Source organism: Lissotriton vulgaris, chromosome 7, assembly GCF_964263255.1.
Source record: "Lissotriton vulgaris chromosome 7, aLisVul1.2, whole genome shotgun sequence".
NCBI lineage: Eukaryota > Metazoa > Chordata > Amphibia > Caudata > Salamandridae > Lissotriton > Lissotriton vulgaris.
In genome coordinates this window covers 133,137,017-133,153,103 of record NC_141695.1, presented here as the reverse complement: position 1 = coordinate 133,153,103, position 16,087 = coordinate 133,137,017, and the positions used below count along the sequence as shown (strand labels likewise).

Genomic DNA, 16,087 nt, shown 5'->3' with positions numbered 1-16,087 from the left:
AGCGCATATGGTGTTTTCACATCACAGCTCAGGGTTCCGGTGGAGAAGGACATCCCAGTAGGATTCATTGGTTATCAAGAGCTGTTTAAGCCATCTTGCCGTACATCATGGAAGCGAGTAGGTGATGGCCTGACGAAGCAGTCTATCTTCGAGGAAACTAGGAACACCAGCAGGAAGCCTCCTTAATCAGCAGATTTGACATTTTTGACAGGTTCCACATCAGATGGAAGGTGCTGCGCTGAACCAGCGTGAGAACAAAAGTGTAGCTTTGGAAAACCACCATGGTTGCTTGCTGTCTGGCTGTACAACTCGGAGATCCAACAAGCGCAGAATTAGCAGGAACAGGGTTGATGGGTGCCTAGCAGTGGGGTTTTTAGTTACTTTCAGAGCCTGGTGGAATGCGGTCTGTTTCCATCATAGATTAGACACGAACAGTGTCACTCCTATTTCCTTATCCATTAAAAGAGATCTTTTATGGCTGCCTCTATCCTGCTATCTAACAGATACAGCCTTTTCTTTAGCCACTTCGGTCATTACCCCAGATGAAGTTCGGAAACCTCCATGAATCCTCTGTTGTCTTTTTACTTTTTTCTCCAGTTATATTTTTGCATAATACTCCTTTTTGACTTTTCCATCATTACAATTTTGAGGTTTATGATCTACAGTTTTAATCATTAATGTTTCTTGTTGTTGACTTAGCTTTAAGATTCAGGTTATTTTCTTACCCATATTGCTCTATTTTGATGTTCCCTCTCCCCTCCCTCCCCCTATCTCCCCCTCCACCCCCCCTTTTTTGTATAAATAATAGATTATATTGTGGTTTATACTGTATAATATTATTTTTCTTTGTGATTCTCTCTTTATATGATATTTCTTCTTATTTATGATATAATTTTTCTTCAATAAACTATAAACTTAAAAAGAGAGGGGCTTTTAAGCTTAGTGAAGGATATTCCATGAGGAGCTCTGCAAGGCAGCTTATCCTCTTGACCATCATACCCAGGGGAACCTTTGGGTTGCAGATGGGACAGCCAGATGGGTTTCAAGTGGCCAAGACAAATTGGGCACAAGGGAAGGATCAGATGGAAGACCCTGTTGAAGACTAGTGGAAGGATTAGTTTGGATGCAGGTTGATCAAACAGGTGGGGTGCAGCCGGAAGGAATAGATGGAGTACCCCTACAATGATGAGATGAGAGGCAAGATGCAATTGTAAACTCTAGACATGAGCGCATGGTAAAGGAGCAGATATTTAACATCCACTATGCTTTCTGATGAATCTTGTTGTTTTTCTCTGTAGCATCCCTAAATTCAGAAATGGCTGCACGTGGTTGTGCCACTCCAAGTTTCTGTGCCTTCAAAAGTACATCGGAGTCAGCTGGAGATACAACGGTGGTGACTGAACTGGCCTGCACAGATGGAAGCATCCGCCTTCAAGAGAGTGTCATTCTGCTAGCCTTCAGTGGACTCCTTGTACTGAGACTGGCCTTCTAACTTCCTTCTAGATGAGTGGTACTCATCGGTAGCCACACCGGTACAGATGTTTCCACAGGTCCATGGATCTCTGGAGTTGTTTCAAGGGCCTTATTTTCTTTTCGCCTTTAAATAATATTCTTTCATGTTTCAATACTTTATATTTCACCTGAATTTCCTTATATTCCCTTCAGTCTTTCCCATATTATTACTTTCTTTATATAATTTCAATTACTTTGAAAATAAATCTTTCCCACAGCTCCTGAGCATTACTGAAGGCTCCCAAACAAGGACCTCTTGATTCCAGAATAACCCCTATAATAATCTCTCTTCCAACAGAGTTCTCTGCTCACTGCCAAAAGTGCAGCCAAGGGACTGCCTCACTGCTGTGGGAACAAGGTTTTCGTTTCATTAGAACAATGGTCGGCACATCATTTTTATGAGTCACTGGAAACCCGCACACCTGCCACGCACAATCATCCAACCAGTTTCACACTCGTGACACTCTTAGAAACACCTGCATCTTTTAGGCTGTGAGGCACAATACGGAGGCCATTTGTGCACTTATGTTTGCATGCTGAGATGTATGTAAACTATTTCACAACTGTGTTACCTAACTATGCACTGGCAACAATGGGTCTAATTTACAGAAAAAAATGCGTATGCCTGTAAGACCTCTACAATGGAGATTTATTTTATAGTATGCACAATAGCTGTCTATATCATATCAAGCATGATATATTTTTGCTAATAATTTTGTAACGCAAACACGTGTTTATAAAAAACGAAGAAGGATTTTACATTGTGTGCTTACAGTTCAAGTCTTTATTTTCTATGGGTTTTTTTTGTAAATGACTGTGTAAGGTGACCCCATACAGTGTAAGGACTGAGTAAATACAAGCGGTAGTAGCAGTAAATAGCATTGAAGTTTAAGTGCTGGAACTGGTGGTTGGGTGCCTGTCAATCATTTAACACCACCTGGCAGTGTCAGGAGATTAGCCGCCATCATACATAAACCCAATTAGGGGACTGAGGGCATGACATACAAAGCATTTTTGTGGTTGTAAATGGTCTGATTCAAAGTTTTCAATTGCGAAAACATTTTTTGCAATGCATTAACTCATTTCAGGAATCCATAACTGTTTGAGGACTTCTGAAGTAGGTTTAGAAGTGGATAATTATCCCTTCCAAATAACCATTCTCTTGTATGTATCAATGATTTGGTACTTAAATTGAATTCGCGGTTGTAAACTCTGAGGTATTTTCCCCTTTCTCTGTGTACTGCGGAATGTAAGGGAACAGCTGCCTGACACAGTGAACTGCTGACTGTACTCCACCTTGTAGCAGTAGTCTGTGGGGTGTCAGACTGTGAAATGTCATGCATATATGTTAGGAAAAAGAGGAAAGTAGGGTGTAAACCAGTGGTGGGGTGATCTGTGCATTTGCTGCTCGTATATCCCCATTGCATTTTATATATTCATGTATCTAGTGTACATTTTTCATTTACAAATGAAATCAGAATCGATTATACATATGCAGCCCATAACGTTTGATTATAGTTTGATAGTGCATCAATTATACATACCTATATACACAATAATGTGATTTATAAATTGCAATAGAATATAGTGGAGGTGGAACATAGTTCATATGTTAATTATCGCATTTACTTCATTCATCAAGAGGTTTTCTCTTTGCAAAATAATCAGAAAAGTACATTTAAACCTGGTAAAGAGTCAAATGGCGAAGTAGAGTTTTAATTCAGATACCTAAAGAGCATTGATGTTTCTTGACAGACAGCTGGCTAATTCAAACCATTTTGTTGTAATTTGTATCGTCAGCACTTATGTCACACTTCTGCACATGTTGGAGTAACCTTTTTTGACATGTACATAGAAAATTGCATGCATGTTTGCCACATCTCATGCTGTGTGCAGTAATATCCTTCCTGACTTTTTCTTTTTTTTCTTTTTTCCTTTTTGTTATGTGTTGAATCAGGATTTTGGTTTCCCTAAAGAAATGCAGGTTCTTCAGAATTGTTTCTGGCACCAAACGCACCGTTTATTTTATAATGTACTAATTTTTACCCAGGGGTCCTGAGGTTCACTGGGTCACCCCATTAGATTTTAAAGGTATGGAATTTTAGGTAGAGAGGCATCTTCAGCTTCCTGGGACATTTGTACGAGCTGAGCTGAAAACATCCCTAAAGAAGGCCATTAGCTCGTCCGATCTGGCAGGTCCCTATCAGTTCAGGAAGGCCTTTGCTGCGACCAGAGCACCCTTGTTTAAGTACAGAAGCTAACTAAACTAAACTAAACAACCATTATTTTACTCAGCTACGGTATGCTTGCTAGAGGTCATATAAGAATCTTACAAATGCACGTCTGATGATAAAATAGGTTTGCTAGGGCCTCGATGGTAGGAGTTGGTTACCAAAGACTGATTTAATTGTTTCAGGCAATAAATTAATAAAACGTTATCCAAATGCTGCCATTCTTTTGAACATTTTATCAATCACTTTCACTGTCATTGATATGTTTATTTATATAGTTAGATCTAGTCACATATTCTGTGCTAGATCAGGACATTCATTTTAATAATCTAATAGAATATCCAAGGAAGGCATTTGTCATAGAAGGATTGCCATGTTTTATTTCACAGAAAATGTCTTTATAACATTAAAGGGTAGTACCATCCCTCACAAGTACCCACATATTAATAGATTTCTTGAATACTTCAACATAAAAGTGTGTGAAGAATTCTTTTGCTGGAAGACTGAATATGGGCACTTATCAATACTCTGATCATGTCATCATTTTACACTCAACGCTGTTCCGCATTACAGAAATTAAGAAAAATAATTCCTTCAGATTTGCATATTTCCTGGATGGCTCACGTTAGTCCAGACATCTTTTGGTGTGTTCCCCTTGTCTTTTTGCTTTCGGACCTGCTGTTTTTGATGGCACGCTGGACTTAGTTTTTACTGGTTTGTTGTCTCCTCACACTTTACCACGGCTGACCAGTTTATTTAAAAGGAAGGACATGTAGTGGTGTGTTTTTACATGTCCTGTTAGTGAAATACGGTGCATTTCGTTTTTCACTGGGACAAAACTATTTCTTCCATGGATTAACATGGGGTCTGCCCGGAAACATCTTTCATGGCTAGATTCCCATTGGAAGATGATAGAAAGTTGGATTTTTGGCTCTCTGAACTCAGAATTTAAAAACACATTAATTGTATGTGTGAATATGTGACTTTTAGAAAGTGGGTATTTTCCTGCTTAACCATTCCGTGCCCTCCTTTACAATCCATGTCTGGCTTACACTGACATGGGCCTGTTTGTGCATTCACTCAAGACAATCGCACTGAGGGAGCTGAGGTGTGTCCGGCAGATCCTGATGAGCCAACACCAGGCTGATGGATCTCACTGGGCTAGAATGGTGGGAGGAGTTTTCACTGGTACTTGAATAGAGCTGTGATTGTTCTCTCACAATGCTGTCTCCACCCTCCTGAAGTGCGTCCGGAGCCTAGGCAAGAACTTGTGAACAACAAAGACTTTCTTCGAAGTTTGCCAAACTTCAATGGCCAAAAGGGGTATAAGTATTGGACCTAAAACCCCACGATTTTGGATTTATTTGAACTAAGGAACGATTCAAGATGAGGAACTGGAAGAGCTTTCATGTCAGGAGGTGTAGTGCCCCATTGTGTGTGTTGCTTTGCTGGGTTGGTCTGCAGTTGCTGCTTCTGTCTTAGGCAGTGGAAGGACTGGACTGAACTCTCTGCAACTTTTTTGCTATGTTTCTGTAAGGTCTTTAGGTAGAGCGTGCCTCCTGTTGGAAGTCTCAGGCACACCAAAGACTTCAACTTCATCTGTTTACCGGAACTTCAAACTGCAGTTCATGCTGCAACAGTAGAAAAAGTAACCCAAAATGTGCTGCTTGATCTGTCGGCACTGCATCGGCTCGCTTCACAATGCAACCCTGGACTCACTAACATCATCACCAAGCCGCTTCTTGCACTGCAACATGGTGGCAGGTCACATCCCATTGCCTCACTTAACATCACAGCCCTTGTGTCACCGATGATGCCACTCCACGCTGACAACAATGCCACTGCCTGGACCGTGTCCTATGGACACAGCTTGTGATGTACACAAAGCATCACCCTGTCCCACACTGCAGCCCTGGTCGTCTGACGTCAGCACCATCGACTCTAGTATCATCAATGATGCCACTGCTTGCACCGTGACCTGTGGGCACCGCACAACGAAATGCCCCACTTTGCCCCGCAACCTTGGGTCTACTGATGACAGCTCTTCAGCAACAATGACTCAGCTGCTTTCATGTTGACTGGTGACACCTCCTGTCACATTGTGCTACAGCCCTTGTTTCTCAGATGACGTGGGACGCTGTCATCGAGCTTCTGTCTGCACATCGTCCCGCTTCCCAATGCAGCCCGAACAACGTTAGTGCTCCTGACTTCAACCTCAGGGAGTTCGATCTGGAATGTGTGTGACTTCAAGGGCTCGACTTCTACACCGACCTCCGAAGCTAATGCTTGCCGAGGCCAACAATGCCACATCTTTGGAACTCATCGCAGGGTGTCCAATGCGCTGCATTTCCAAAGGTTCTGCTTGCGGGTTTTCCTGACACCGTACCTGGCCCACAACCTCGGTCCGGCCTGCACTGTTGTATTTCAGCTATAGACTTCAAGGAGCTGTCTTTTAAGTCTATTTTTGCAATATTCATAATTTGATTACTGTATGTTGGATTTTTATCAGTTTGGTCTCATTTTACAGAGAAAAATATTGGCTATGTTCTAAAACTGGCGTGGTTTTGTTATGTAGTATCTTCACTGTATTACTGTGTGTTATGTGCAAATGTTTTTCACATTGCCTCGGAGATATTCCTGACTGCTAAAGCCAAGCTACCAAGGGAGTGAGTAGGGGTTATTTTAGGGGTGTAACTCCCTTATCCTGACTATAAGGAAGTGTCCCTACTTGGACAGGGTACAAACCTGCCAACTAGAGACCCCAATTTTAAACATTGGTTTTCATGGCGAGGATAAGACTTCTGTTTGTACATGACCTTCAGTGATTGGTGTACACTACTACCATATTGCAGACCACTGTGTTTCACATACTATTTTTGGTTTATTTTTGACTTTCCATTTTGCTTGAGCTTAAAATTCCTACTGCATCATGTCGCAGTCAAGAGCATCATCAGTTACATCCTTGGAATTGGCTTTTGAAGATGATAGATTGGAAAACTGGACCGTGAAGGAACTGAAGTTAATTTTCAAAAACCTCAAAGTCCAAGTTAAATGCCTCACTAAAAATGAGGAGCTACAAAAGGCGCTGAGGGCCCAGGTAGCAACCAGAAATATCAGTGGGCAGTCTGAGAATACTAGTGTGAAGGCCGAGGAGCAAATTCAAAGGAAGATGTGCTGAGGGATCGGGAGCTGCTAGGAGGGGAGGTACCCTCCTGGCCCTGAAGCAGTAGTCTGTCCACAGAAGAGCTTGAAGACAGGAGGGAAGCAAAGAGGCATCACATAGAGTTTGAGAGGCTCAAAATGGAGTAGAAAAGGATGATTTTAGATCATGAGTGTGGCATAAAGGAGCTGGAGCTAAACAGCAGGTTCAGTACAGATGGTGGCAGAAATTTCGCAGAGCACTCAGAGAGAATAGTCCACATTCCCAAGAATGTATGGAAGGATTACAAGAAGGAGATGATACCTAGAGCTGGTTTCAGGGCTATGATGCATCTAGCCACATGCAAGGGCTCCCTGAGAGAAACTGAGAAGCAGGATTGTGGAACCACCTCAAAGAGGAGGTAAGAATTTGAATTTGAATTTAAAAAGACTTATAAAGCGCACGTACACTGAGTCAGTTTCATGGCGCTGGTGAGGTCACTGAGTGAGAGCAAGAAGAGAGCTAGGTGCCGAAAGCCTGCTGGAATAGGAACGTTTTTAGTGACCTCCGAAACTCCATATAGGAAGAGGAGAGTCTTAATGATAGGGGGAGGTCATTCCAAAGGGTGGGTGCAAGTACAGCAAACTTCTGCCCCCCTGACCGTTTCTTTTTAAAGCGAGGCGTAGTTAGTAAGGCCAGGCTGGAGGAGCGAAGGTCCCTAGAGGGAACATAGGGAGAGATTGCCGAGTTGATAAAAGCAGGGGCAGTGCCCGCTCTTGCTTGAAAAGTCAAACACCCCAACTTGAACCTGGCCCGTTGTTTTATAGGCAACCAGTGTAGGCTCCTGAGCAGAGGGGTCGAATGATGGGACCTGGATAGACCAAAAACCAGGCGGGCCGCCTGATTCTGTACCAACTGCAGGCGCTGCAGGGCATAAGCAGGAGCTCCATTATAGATGATATTGCCATAGTCAATCTTTGACAGGACCATGGCCATTAGGATCAGCTTTAGTGCAGAGGTGGAAAAAAACCTGGCAACTTTCCGAATAACTCGTAGTGTAAAAAAACAGGAAGAAACCACCGACTTGATATGTGAGTGAAGGGTTAATTGATTATTAAGCGTGATCCCGAGTGTTTTAACTGTACAAGAAGGGAGAGGAGGGGGCCCAAGTGAGAGGGGCCAAAAGGAGGGGGACCAGGGGTTGGCAGCACCGCCCGTCGCCACAAGTTCTGTTTTATCCGGATTAAGTTTTAACTGATTGATGTTCATCCAGTCTCGGATAGAGACACATTGTTTGCTTTCTGCAAGGGGTATTAAAATGTCTACACTAAAATGACAGAAGCCCTTCTTACTAGAGATCGCCTCACTCCTGACAAGTACAGAAATCAGTTTAGAGGGAGTAAGAAAACTGTATTACGGACCTTGTTAGAATGTGTGGATTCTTTTTGCAGATCATTGGATCATTGGGCAAGGGGCAGTAATGTCAGAGACTTTCAGTGGCTGTACAATTTGATTGTGTTGGAGCACTTGTCTAGTCTGTGTTTTGCAGAGCTGCGCCAGCAGTTGACTGATAGTAAGCTGACTGACCCAAGGAAGATTGTCATGGGGGCAGACCGCTGAGTGAAACAAGGGTCTACAAGAAGCTGTATGGGGGAGACTCCGCCAAAGGTGGGCAGGGTACCCTGCAACAGAGTGGGGGGACAAAGGTAAACAAAAGGAGTTCTCAAAAGGGCCCCAATCTAGTGCCCAGGGTAAAGATTCTGATTCCCCCCTTAGAAGAAAAGAAACCATGGGTCACTTCAGGTAAGCCTGCAGAAACTTGTCCCTGCAAATATTTTGCTTATGACCAGGTGAGTCACCTGAAGGGGGTCCCAAGTGTCCTAAGAGGGCACAGCCAACCACCGTTGGGCAGTCCTAGGTGTTGGGTAGTGCATCGCCTGGAGAGGAGTTGGTCCCAGGAGGGTGTGGGGAAGAGGACACTTAGAACCACCACACAGCCTGAGAATTCAACTCTGAAAGCAACTCCCTCTATTGTAAGGGCACAACCTGGGGAAAGAGAAAAGGGTAAGGGGCCAGAACTTTACCCCCCAACACAACTGTAAACATGAAAAACATCACCTTAAATGAGAGAGACTTGCGTCGAAAAAATTACACTGGAATTATGAGTGATCCTGTGGACGAAAGAAGGGTGGGTGAAAGTAATACTTGAAAGAAACATCTATGAGGGTGTACATAGCCCTCAGACCCTAAATCTGCTGCTGGCTGCTAACACATATGCTGTTATTTCAGCCAACGTTCTATCTCCTGCACCAGCTGAAAATGAAACCTGGTCGGCCCTAAGAAATAAAACCATTCATTAGCTTGGAAATAGGACAGGCTTGTCTAGTGCCCTCTTTAGAGAATTCAAGATGGTGAGGAGAATTGGTTGGGTGGGAAACTCCAACAAACTTTTCCAAGGTGACTATGTTGCTCTTTCTTTAGGATCTCCATCCCTGGTAAGGGAAGTCTTATTAAGAACACCACATGAATGTACACGTTCTCCCTTTTGGCTTTTTTTATCAACCCTCATGCCCAACAGGACAAAACAATTACCGCCCACCCAGACAATGTACAGATAGATCTCATTTTAACTTAGAGACATCAAATAGATTTAGGCCCTTATCATCCATAGATGAAAATGATTGACTACCCATTTTACCAAACTTAGCAGGGAATGACAACAACTCCTGCACTAAAATCTTTTGTGCACCATCCTTGAATTCCTTTACTAGGGCTGAACAAATTGACGGGGGGGGCAGCAACCTTAAAGATGAAGAAACATCCGGGCCAGATCACACTAGTAGAGGCCATATTGAAATGGGCATTGTAGGGGCCTATAACCCAGCTCTGGAAAATTGGGCCTGAATTAATAAACCAGCAGGATTTTATCCTTGAAATAACTCAGCCCAAAAAATGTAATAAAGCGGGCCTTAAGAACAAAATGAATGACATGACTTGGAAGTATTTTATAAATAATTTTGATATCCTGGGGGTACAAGAGACTTGGGCTATAAACGAAGAACACATAAATGATTTCAGAACATTGCACACACCAGCAATTCGCTCATCGAGAGGGCGACCTAAGGGTGGAATTTGTGTTTATGTTTCAAATTGATTGAGGCTTTAAAGATTCAAATGATTAGTTCTGAAATGTACTACCAGATTGTATTGATCCACATGGATGTTAAATGCATATTGGCTGTAATCGATTTCTATAATAATGTTGAAAACGGGCAATTGGGCACAATAATAAAGAAGCTTAGCCAGGATATTAGTAAATTAAAATTCAAAGAAAGAGATCAAAATACGTCCTATCAGGGGTGGGGATTTCAATGTCAATTTATGTCCTCTAGCCGGGTTAGGAAAATGTGGTCTAACCACGGAGGAAGATGATCCGGCGTTCCATTTTTCCCACTCAGACATAGGGGAGTTGTTTAATGAGATCTTATTCCTTCATGATCTTGGTTTTGCAAATTGTCTATGCCTACCTAGTGTGTATTTCGGGCACACTTTTATATGCAGAGGTGTTGAATCAACGATAGATTTTATAATCATGCCAAATTGATATGCAAGTTATGTCACTGGTTAAAACATTCACCAAAATGTAAGTGATCACCTGCCGTAAAGTGTAACCATAACCATCCCAACTATAGCAGTAAGGAAGTACTGCAACCAAGTAGCATGGGTACAAAATGTAGCAATAGGAAGACAAAATAGATACACATTACACTGGTCTAGTCAGGACCAGTTAGAGATGCATAGACAAATTGTTACAAAGGTGTTCGACTCAATCTGAATGTGCTTAAGCGAAAGTCTATCGCATGATAGTATCCTGAATGCCTTCTCCCTTATTACTAAGGTTGCCCAAAACCTGTTGCAAGTAGAAAGTAAAGGCTCCCGTAAATGCTGAAAGGGATGGTTTGATAAAAATTGCACAAAAATCTACACTAATCTAAAAGTAGCCCTACACAAGTCAGTGAGAGATAAGGAGGAAATCAGGAAATGTAGGAAGCTACACAATGAAGCTAGAAAAAACAGGAAAAACAAAATGAAAGACATGGCTTGGGAAAACCTCAAAGAAGCTTCAATGAGTAAAGACAGCTCGCTATTTTGGCGGGAGGTCAATGTGCCTTTTTTTACCATTGAGCCCGACGTGCCATCCATAGAGGTAGCAATAGAGGAGAAAACCTGGGTCGATTTCTTTTCAAATGTTTACACCCTGCAGAATGCCACAGAAAGAGAAACAGATCCTAGACCAGAGCTCGAGGGGGACCGATTGGATTGTTTGCCTTGAAAGACATAACTATGGCCATAAATGCTAGTAAGAGTGATAAGGCCCCTGGCCCGGACGGGGTGCCAATCGATTTATTTAAGTTCTCCCCGCAGCTGTGGACTCCAATATTAAAACAAGTTTTACAGACATGCTGCGCAAAGGGATTTATAGTTACTTGGTCTGAATCGATAATCGTCCCAAATTTTAAGAAGGGGGATCGGGAAAATCCCACCTGTTACCGTTCGATATCTTTATTAGATTCCCTCATGAAGGTAGCAGGAAGAATTGTCTTAGATCGGCTGCAAACATGGGCAGAAGACAATAATATTTTAAGCGATGTATAGTATGGTTTAGATCTGGTTTAGGAATCAACGAGCAGGCTCTTATTCTCAATTTTTCAATCGAAAAGCACAGGCAGGCTTAATCAGGAAAATTCTATTTGGCATTTGTCGACCTTACAGCCTTACTGTGTCATACACAGCAAACTGTGGGGTATTCTTAGTGATCTCAAGGTAGACCCAATACTAATTCAGTTTTTAAGACAGCTCTACTCTGGTGCAACAGCCAAAGTCCGATATGGACTTAAGGGAGAGTGTACCGCACTGTTTAAAGTGGAGAGGGGAGTGAGGCAAGGATGTGTTTTGGCACCACTCCTGTTCACTCTTTACACCAACGTGATAGAACAGGAGTTGGTGTCAAACACTAGGGAACCGCCATAAGTAAATACGCATCCAATTGTCTCCCTCCTCTACTGGGACGATGCCGTAACCTTTGGGGCGTGTATATGGGGATTTCATGTTTGTGCCCCAATTCAATACGTTGAAAACATGTTTTTAGGATTAATTTTGGCAGTTCCTGCTAGCAACCCTGTTTTTAACTGCCACAGATAGCTAGGAGTACCATACATCTCAGATTTAATTAATGTACAACCAGTGCTGCTCTGGCATAGAATTTGGACCTCTACCAGCACAGGCCTAAATAAGGATAACCTAACCGATGCAATGAAACTAGATTATGCCAGTAAGATTATTTGGTTGAAATACGTAAAATAAGGGGGCCTGGCTTGGCCAGCAAAGATGGCGGACGCAGCTTGAGAGCGCTCCGGCCGGCCCTATAACATCCTGTACAATATCCTGCCCTTCGGACAAGTAGCATTGTTAAGCCCTGTGTCAAAGGATTTGTTCATGTGCTGGCGATCATTCCAGTTACTCCGGGAGCTGGAGGAGGCGCTGGGTTGAGACTGGAGCGCCGCTGGAGGGGGCGGCCTGGTGCAGTGACGGCCCCGAAGACGCCAGGGACTCCAGTGATTCGCTTGGCCCGGGAAGAGACCTGAGGGGCAGTGCGGCCGGCGGAGGTGCGGCTGAGGAGCTGTGACCGCGATTCCTCCGCGGACCGGGTTCTCTCTCCCCCCCCACCCTCGGGCGTTCTGGCGAACTGCTGTGGCGAGAGGGGGCGCTGGACGTAGCGCCGAGGGGGCGACTGAAGTGCCGCGCTTGTCGGTGGCCTGCTGCAGGGACGGCCCGTGGGGAGCTGAGGGCTCTGGTGCCCTGTGGTGCGCTGTGATCGGTGGAGGTGAGGCGGACGACGGGGGACAGTACATCATCGCTGCGGGGAGGCAATTGGAGCCTGCAGCGGGCCTGGACTGTGATACCTGTGGGCCCCCCCGGGGTCTGACGGTGGGAGATGGCCGGCGGCCATATTGCGGAGCCTCTGGACAGCAGTGGGAGGTAGCGCTGATAGGATAGGATGTGGATTTATAAAGCGCAAATTGCTGCCCGGAGGCGTCCAAGCGCTATCTGGATGCTGGAAGCAGGTCCTGGGGCACTGGCACTAATCCTGGGGAGTGAGCTCCTGCGGTCCCCAGCAGTGACCGTATGCCCTACGACTGGACTGGAGGTAACAGTGGTGGTGGAGGTGAGGCGACGCACGCGGTCCCTGGGTCATGGGGGCCTGCCCCGCTATTTGGAAGACGCCTGCAGAGAGTGACCTATGGAGGTGTTGGACAGGCTGCGCCCCCAGGTACGGTGGAGGGCGGTGTGGCACTGCTCTAAGACATTGTTGCATAGGATGCACTAGAGGTGTGGTGAGGCTGAAGAGGGGTCCTCCTGGTCCTGGACGTCTGGTCTTTCGCCCTGCACTGTGGGTGGCTGACTGAGGTTTCCCGAGCGTGCAGTGAGGCTGGTGCGCCGGGGCTCAGCCGCGTAGCAGAGTGGTGTAGCCCCCCAGACGTGGACAGGTGGTCTGACGCCGGCTTTCCCATTGACTGTGGTTTTACTTGGGTCGTGCGGGGTTGTGGGACGTTGGCCAAACCTGGGAGGAGCTGAGGTCAGTTGCGCTAGTCGGTGGTCAGGTCCGGCCACGGAGTTGATGCTCAGGGCTCTTGGAGTGGAGGCAGAGGAGTTCTGGTAGACGTTGGGGCTGGCCTTGAAGAGGTTGTCACCTATAAATAGGTTTTTGAGAGGGACAGATCCTGCTTTGGGCCAGTGGACTGGGCTTTGGGCTGTGTTGGTGCTCCGCTGTATTGACAGCCGTTCTTGAGATCAGGTGGCAGGACACCTCCTGTGACCATGACGTGGGACAAAGGCGGCAGGGGATCTACCAAGCAGGGCACCCTGGATAAAATTGCTGGAACGGGCGCAGCTGCAGGGGCAGCGGGGTCGCAGAGTGCAGTGCCGGACAATGCAGCGCTAATGGCCGCCATCACCCAATCTCGAGACATGCTGCATGCGGAGATCCGGGCAGTCGGATCCGATGTCATGCTGTTGCGGCAGGATCTGCGCTACGCCGTCGATTGATTAGCAGGGACTGAGGCCAGCATATCGGGGGTAGAAGATGACGTTGTGACTCTTAAGAAGAAGGTGGCGGCAATGGAGAAGATCCAGAAGGGGCTGGCGCTGCGGGCGGAGGTTGCTGAAGGGAGGGCCCGGTGCAATAACCTCTGCTTTGTTGGATTTCCAGAGGGTTGTGAGGGAGATAGCGTGGAGCGCTTTTTGACATGGTGGCTGGAGGGCTGGCTACCCCAGACACCTTCTCCCGATGCCTTGTGGTGGAGCGCGCACACAGGGCCCTCATGCAGAAGCCCCCTCAGGGAGCGCGTCCCCGGCCGATTATCTCCAAGTTCTTGAACTATATGGACCGCGATACAATACTGAAGCAGGCCAGGGCTAAGGAGGCTCTTACTTGTGATAACGCCAAGATTCTAATTTTTCCGTACTACACGCGTCTGGTGCAGCAGCAGAGGCAATCCTTCCTAGCTGCCAAGACCAGACTTAGACAATTGAAGATCCAGTATGCGCTGCTGTATCCAGCCCGCCTGAAAGGGATCTATCGGTCTCGCACTCTGTTCTTCGATACACCGGAGGAGGTCTTTACATGGACAGATGAAACTGTACAGGTGCGGGTGCACACGCCACCTGGCCGGGACTCGGACTCGTCTTCCAATGAGGTAGCACGGATGGGCCATCGGGACCAGTGGCGGGGAGGCGGAAGATCAAGGGCCAGGCGGCGGTCGAGGTCGGGCTTGTCCCTCTGGCGAAATGACAGGTCTCCGGAAAGACAGGCCCCAGCGGATTGATCAACCGGACTTTCGGGGACTTTTATTCCTGTCGTTTAACCCTGTTGTTTGAAGGGGCTTATGTGGGAGGGGCTGGGTATCCGACAATGTAGTGGTGGGCGGGTAGGGGTGAGTCCCAACGGGGTATGGGTGGTAAGATGGGGATCCATTGGAAGGGTTGGTGCCGGGCACCTTGTTGGGGATTAGGTTCCTATCTGACCGTGACAGATGCTTCCACGTTTGGGAGGTATAGGGTGCGGGGTGGAGGGGGGGTAGGGGAGGGGGTTCGTTCAGCTTGTTTGACTCTGCATTCACATCCATTGACTGGAACTTTGGTAGTAGCCTGGGAGACATATAATCATGTTGCAAGAATGTCTGTTCTTTTGCCACGCCTGATATGGAAGTGGAATGTCGGGTGACCCCTGGGTCCATACATGTGGTTAGCTGGAATGTCAGGGAGGCCTTAGATAAGGTTAAGCGGAGAGCTCTTTTTCAGTATACTAAGAGGGGTGGGGCCTATGTGCTCCTGCTTCAGGAGACACACCATGTGGGTACCAAAGACTTATGCCTTCAACGGTATGGTTATGTCCAGGTGTTTCACTCGGGGTTTGTGAGAGGCTCGCATGGAGTGGCTGTGTTGATTCATCGGAGGTTCCAGTTTGATCACGAGAGAACTTGGTAGGACACGCAGGGACGGTATGTGTTTGTACAGGGCAAGCTCGGGGGAGAGGTGGTGATTCTGGGCAGTGTGTATGCACCGCCGCCATTACAGCGGTCCCTAGTGGAACAGCTATTTACACTATGGGGTACATGCCAGATGTGCTCTCATTGGTAGAGGGCGACTGGAATGACGTTATGGACCGGGACTGGAACAGATGGAGGAGCGAAGGGGAGGCGAGTGTAGGAGGTACCCCCACCAAGTTGCATTCCCTCGTTGCCGGTCTCGACTGGACTGATGTTTGGAGACACTTTTATGGGTCCTTGAAGGGAATACACATACTTTTCCTCGACACATGACTCCTTCTCGAGACTGGATTACATATTTCTCCCTAGGAGGATGGTCCACAGGGCATGGTCAGCACGCATTCTGCCTAGAGCCCTGTCGGATCATTCGCCCATTGCACTTAAGGTCCTGAGTGGCCCAGGGAGGCACCCCCTTAGATGGCGCTTGTCGGGGTGGCAGCTGCAGAAAGAGGAATATAGGGAACATCTGACCAAGGAGATAGATAACTACATGGCAGTTAACGTGGGATCAGTTGCCAGCTGTGCTATGGGAGGCGATGAACCCCACATTGCGGTGAATGGATATCTCGTGGTGTGTCGCCAAGAGGAGGAAGAAG

General features: G+C 46.3%; 1 protein-coding gene across 1 annotated transcript in view; it reads left to right on the top strand.

Moving 5' to 3' along the window:
* LOC147701001 (phospholipase A2 inhibitor gamma subunit B-like) overlaps positions 1–3,946 on the top strand; it is a 121,366-nt gene extending 117,420 nt beyond the window's left edge. The window contains exon 5 of the mRNA XM_086929823.1: positions 1,299–3,946. Within this exon, the coding sequence (XP_086785949.1) occupies positions 1,299–1,492 (194 nt within the window). The 3' untranslated portion in view covers positions 1,493–3,946. The remainder of the gene's footprint in view (positions 1–1,298) is intronic.
* Positions 3,947–16,087: the final 12,141 nt, after the last annotated feature.